At 44.8% G+C, this 6,000-nt stretch overlaps 1 protein-coding gene across 1 annotated transcript in view; it reads left to right on the forward strand.

The window, feature by feature from the left end:
- Window positions 1–5,539, forward strand: part of LOC147627805 (uncharacterized) — a 41,788-nt gene extending 36,249 nt beyond the window's left edge. Inside the window, exons 4-7 of the mRNA XM_086814776.1 lie at window positions 4,428–4,521; window positions 4,630–4,737; window positions 4,821–4,881; window positions 5,052–5,539. Coding sequence (XP_086670902.1) covers window positions 4,428–4,521; window positions 4,630–4,737; window positions 4,821–4,881; window positions 5,052–5,486 — 698 coding nt within the window. The 3' untranslated portion in view covers window positions 5,487–5,539. The remainder of the gene's footprint in view (window positions 1–4,427; window positions 4,522–4,629; window positions 4,738–4,820; window positions 4,882–5,051) is intronic.
- The last annotated feature ends 461 nt before the right edge of the window (window positions 5,540–6,000 follow it).

Raw genomic sequence — 6,000 nt, forward strand, 5'->3', positions numbered from 1 at the left:
AAGATTATGTCCTCAAGTGTCAGATTTGTTAAGTGAATAAAGCTGAACGCTTAGAAAGGCTGGGATGTTGCATCCTTTGCAAATCCCAGGTAATAAGTGGGAAAGTATTTCCATGGATTTTATTATTGGCTTGCCAAGAACATGTCAAGGCCACGATTCTATTTGGGTTGTGGTAGATTGCTTGACAAAGATGGCTAGATTTTTACCTACATAGAAGACTGTTACAACTACGCAATTAACAAGGCAGTTTATCGAGCAATTGTTTAGACTGTACGGTTTACCGCAAGATTGTTAGAATTTGTGCATCTTAGTGTTTTGTGGTTGTACCTATTATTGGGTATTTTATGTAATTTTCTCATATTTATTTGTCGTGCCAGTCGGCCAGCCCTAGAGGCAGTCGGCTAGCTCACACATGTTCCCCCATTATTCACTAAGTCATCCACTTTCCTTGCACAAGTTCAACATCTCTTGCTGGCCTATTGCCATTGTAAAGCTTCAAGCTAATATAAAAGGTGATCTTGTCTGCAAGCTCTCTCTACTCTCTCTCGTCTTGTTTATGCTTCCGCCTGTGCATTCTCCAACATGGTATCACTCGCTTAGGTTTAGGCTGCTCCATCTTTTGCAAATCTGTCCATCTTCTCATCTGTACCTTGCGTTAGTTCCTCCTGGCTACAGATCAGTCCCGTACAATGGCTGCATTTTCTTACACTACCGCGTTTTTTGGTCCAGCCAGCCCTTCCCTTGCCGTCGGCTAGTTTGGTGGCTGCGTTTTTTGCTACAGAGGCAAGCTGGCCAGTTATTGGCTGCGTTTTCTTCTACAGAGACAAGCGTTGGAGTTTTCGGCTGCAAATTCTGCTCTAGCATTAGTTGTTGGTGAGTTTCTTGCATGTGGAGTTGCCAAACAAGTGGCTGTACATCTCCTTTTTCCACGGGTCACTGCCCTTCCGGTAGGAGGTTCCCGGTGTTTCTTGGACTGTTTTGCTGCTGTCCAGCCTCCTCCTCTCTTAGGTTTGAGAGGGGGTTGATTGGTTTTGGAGCCTCGCTTCATTGGAAAGCACTTGAGAGAAGTCTTTGAGAGCTGAGATCTTTGTTTCTTGTTGCTGTGGATATCTCTCCCCCCTGTACGAACAAGGATGACAAGCTGAAAGGACCCAACTATGCCCATTGGAAGCTTCAGATGTGGATCCGGTTCATCCACACAGGGCACTGAAAGGAAGCCCGAGCGTCCTCAAAACTCTAGTATGTGGACTTAGGATTAGGAGGATGAATTTGTTGCCGATTTTACAAGACTAGGAGAATTGGGACTCGAAGGCGCATTCTGTGCTTGTGCAGGCCATCACAGAGGAGGTCTTACCAGTAGTGCAAACTCTCACCAGTCCTCATCATGTATGGTCTAAATTGGAGAATCTCTTTGCTCAAGATTCGTCGATGAGAGCAGTTACCTTGCAAAGGCAGCTCTACGGTTTGTTATTCCCTGAAGGCAGTTTCATGCAGTTGTTCCTCATGAATGCCAAGGTTATCCATGTTACTGGCCATGGGTGCTGCTTTGTCCTCTTCTCAGCTGGCTGCACTTATCCTCACCAAGCTTCCTCGGAACTATGATGTGATTTCTCGATCTTTGCGGTGCCAGGTCACTTCCACTCAGTTGGATTTTGATGATCTTAGCTCCCTACTTTTGGAGGAGGAGTCCGTTCTCATCTCACAGGGTAAGTTGAAGGTGTCAGTCAACAGTTCTGACTAGGCACTTTCCTCAGTTCAGAAGAAAGGTCGGAGTCGCTGCTTCTCTTGTGAGAAGAGAGGACATTTGTCCAAGGATTGTTTGTCCAAGAAGAAGGACAAGACCAAGGGCAAGGCTTCATCTCAGAGAAAAGGCAAAGACACAACACAGGATAGTGATATAGATTCTAGTACCACTTCTAGGGCTCCTCGGCTCAGGAGAACCCAGATGGTGTACTTCTCTAGTACACATGTAGTTCCCTCCATGTACTTCTAGCCAGAGGAGGCTTGTGGGCGGGAGAGGGGGCTGATTACAACTCCACTTATTGATGCATGGGGACCGTGATTTGGAGTTCCAAGCAGTAGACATATGGCAAGACATGGTTATCTTTTGTGTAGCAGAGATTATGAACTGGATTTGTTCCGAGTTCATTGTTCGAGGCTTTTGGAATGTGATGTGTTCCGTCCACTCTTGGGGATTATGGGCGCGGTATGTCCAACAGCTCATCATCTATTCCTGGAGTTCACTGCACACTTGTGTGGGAATTCGTGGCCAAGCAAAGTTCCTTGTTGTTCGTGGTGATATTTTGTTTCGAGGAAACAGGTTGGTGGATGCTCTCTTCGAGGTGATTCCAGTATTTGCGATGCTTGAGGGTCCATGGTTGCATCTTCATCGACTTATGTTCTTCCGACTCTTACACACTATGAGCTGCAGAGGGGGTGTTAGAATTTATGCATCTTAGTGTTTTGGGGTTGTACCTATTATTGAGTATTTTATGTAATTTTCTCGTATTTATTTGTCTTGTGCCAATCGGCCAACTCACACATGGACTATATAAGGAGTTCTCCCATTATTCATTAAATTATCCACTTCCCTTGCACAAGTTCAAAATCTCTTCCTGGCCTATTGCCATTGTAAAGCTTCAAGGTAATAGAAAAGGTGATCTTGTCCACAAGCTCTTTCTACTCTCTCTCTTGTCTTTTTCATAGTCAGTGATAGGGACTCAAGTTTACAAGTGACTTTTGGAGGCTTGTTTTTGAGAAGTTGGAAATAACTTTGAATCTCAGTTCCTCAGATCATCCTCAATCTGATGGCCAGACTGAAAGGGTGAATCAGACTTTAGAGGACATGCTTCGTACATATGTCTCCAAAAGACAGGGTTCATGGGAGGATTATTTTCCTATGTTAGAATTTGCATACAACAATACTAAGCATACAAGTTCAGGTTTTAGTCCTTTTATGCTTATGTTCGGGTTTCAACCTAGATCACCCGTTAGCGTGGGATTTTTAGGACTTCAGCATGATGCAGGGCTTACTTTTTGGCAAGACATGCAAGAAATGTTACAAGTTGCGAAAGAATCTATTAGAAGCGCTCAAGACAGAGAGATTTTATTTTTATTCTAATAGACATCGTTCACCAAGAGAGTTCTCTGAAGGAACTATGATGTATTTGCGAGTTCTGAAAGATTCCGAGACTTTACGGACGGGCCGATCTCCAAAATGATCCCCTAGATACTGCGGACCATTTTGGGTTAAATGCTGGATTGGTCTTCTCATGTGAAAGTTCATCCCGTATTTCATGTCAGTAGACTTAAGGAAGTACTGGGTGGAGTAGACCAACTAGTTACTCCTCAAGAAATCATAGATGTCAAGGACATGACATTTGTGCCACACGAACCGGAAAAGATTCTTGGATTTCGTGAAAGATGATTGCGGCATATGCTACTCACGGAATACAAGATCAAGTGGAAGGATTGTGTTGAGGAGGATGCTACATGGGAGACATTGCCTACCCTTCAGAGGGATTATCTTGAGTTTTTACTGAGCTCAGGAGTGAGCTTTTAGAGGAAGAGGGTAGCCTCATGGCGGTATGGGACGTCATGGGGTAGAGGCTGGTTAGTGTGTCTAGCTAGTTAGCTCCGCTCGTGGCTCGGTGGGGACAGCCAGGACTTGTGGGCAAAGCCCACGCTTGTCATGGTTGGGTGGTGAGTCAGGCCTGCATCCCCTTCACAGTTTATGGCTTTGTTTTGTAGGATTGCTCTATGGTGTGACCTTGGGGTTTTGACAGCTGGCCGACCTGTCGCCAGCAGAAATATTCCACCCGACCTGAATATCATGTTGGCCAGCTCTGTAGCTGCAGCCGACAGGCTCCTATTCCACTCCAGGGTTCGCGCCTGGCTGGTGCCCAAGGACCACTGTAGGGTGGAGGATCGGACCTTGTGGGCAATGGGCTCTGATGTGGGGAGAGAGAGGGAGGGAGAGGGAGAAAGAAAGATTGTATTAAATGTCTAAGAAAGACCCAAGGGGTCTATGAGACTAAGAATGAGTACATATGATTCATGAGTAACGGGATGTCAGAAACATGAAAATGAAACATCTACATAGAAAACGGCCCACTTACTACAAAGCTCATCCAGTGTCATCCCTCCTCAATGGTATATAGTGCATTGATGTCCACCTCCTGTGGCTATAAATCTCTATGGCGTTTAAGAATCTCCTGGATCTGCAGCTGGTAGGTGGAGGGTCTAGGTCTCCGGGGATTGGGATAGGGATGTATGACTGTCTGGAGAGACTGCCCCCTCTCTGTAGAGACCCCTTGGGTGCGTAGTGCCAGAGGGTCATACAATGGAGAGAGAGAGAGAGAGAGAGAGAGAGAGAGAGATAGATCATTGTTTCTTTTTTTTGTGGTGTTTTTCTGGTTGACTTTTAGCCAAGGCATTGGAGCTATTCTTGCAAGACTTGTGCGATAGAACCTATGGCATCACATTGAAGAGGGGGGCAAAGACTATGAATTCACATCATCTGTGAGCATGGCGCTTTTCCCTCTTTTTGGCTTTTCCATGGTTGTTTCTAAATATTTTGAAGTTGTTTTTAATTGCTTCATGGCACTTGATTTTATTGATTTTTTACAGAAAGGAGTGCGTTCGTAGCCATAGTGTTTTTGATTTTTTGCGAGAGACTGTCTCTCGAGTTCCTGATCTTGATGCAGAAGCTGCCAGTGGTGACACTGGGCGTCGAAGGTAATAACAGTCAGAATATCTGTTTTTGGTTTTTTACTTTGTGATCACTCTTGTATCTTTTACCCCCTTTTTTTAATGCACAGGAAAGCGGTGGAAGGTGACAATGATGATAGCTGTGAAGAGGATGCTAAACGATCAAGATCGGTATAGTTCATATCAACTAAGTTTCCAATTTGCTCAATTACTAATTTGTATGCTTTGCTTTCACAGTATTATTCGTATGCACATCCACACAGGTTTTGTTACTTATAAAAAACTAATTTGTGCATTTTTTCTTTTAGGATATTTTATCTTAATTGGTTTTGTGCTACCAGGATATGCAGGCTGTCCCTAGCAGGGGGCGGGGCCGAGGGCGTGGTCGAGGAAGGAAGAGCAACAGTGAAAAAATGAGGATTGCTGAGCCTGACAAACCTGGAGACAATGAAGCGGCATCATCTCCGCAGTTTAGTGATGACTGTGAGGCTAGTCCCAGGTCGCCGGCTGATGACACAAACATATATGAAGGTGAAACCAGTTGCACAATCAAGGATACTGTGGCAAGCATGCCGTGTCCAAAAGATTTCGATCTCAACATGGAGTTGGATGAGAATGGTGAAGTGGCAGCTGTGGGGAAAGAGGCTGAAGATCATTCTCAATGGTTGGGGACTGGATTCCAAGGATTCGACCCTGATGTCGTCCCCATAAAACTACACCAGGATCAGAATGTGTTTCAGCCAGAAGAGGACTACGACTGTGAAGATGAGGATTGATGTGCCTGCAAAAGTGTGGGAATCTCTTCTTTTCTGTAAACATCTTTTTTTTATGCAGCTCTTAATGTTGAGAGAGAGAGAGAGAGAGAGAGAGAGAGAGAGAGACGCATGTCGTCAGATTTGCCAATGAAAGTAGCAGCTGAGGGTTATCCTATGGTAGCTAACCACAAGATAAGATCAAGTTGTGCTGGAAAAGCAGTCGTTAGATTTGTAGCAGCTCAGTATGGTAGCCGCTAATCACACGAGAAGTGGGTGGGTTATCCTATGGTAGCTAACCACAAGGTAAGATCAAGTTGTGCTGGAAAAGCAGGCGTCTGATTTGTAGCAGCTCAGTATGGTAGCTAATCACGAGAAGATCGTAGCTAATCACGAGAAGATCTAAGTTGTGCATGGAAAAGCAAGAGCTGTGCCTTTGACTAGGGAAGATTGTATGGTAGGAAGTAGAAATACTAACAGGGACATGGGTCATGTGAGCAACACTGGCACTTTGATCCCTCACTGTAATTTCAAGTAA

Source organism: Cibotium barometz, chromosome 20 (genome assembly GCF_041138505.1).
Source record: "Cibotium barometz isolate CiBa-2024 chromosome 20, ASM4113850v1, whole genome shotgun sequence".
In the NCBI taxonomy this organism is placed as follows: domain Eukaryota; kingdom Viridiplantae; phylum Streptophyta; class Polypodiopsida; order Cyatheales; family Cibotiaceae; genus Cibotium; species Cibotium barometz.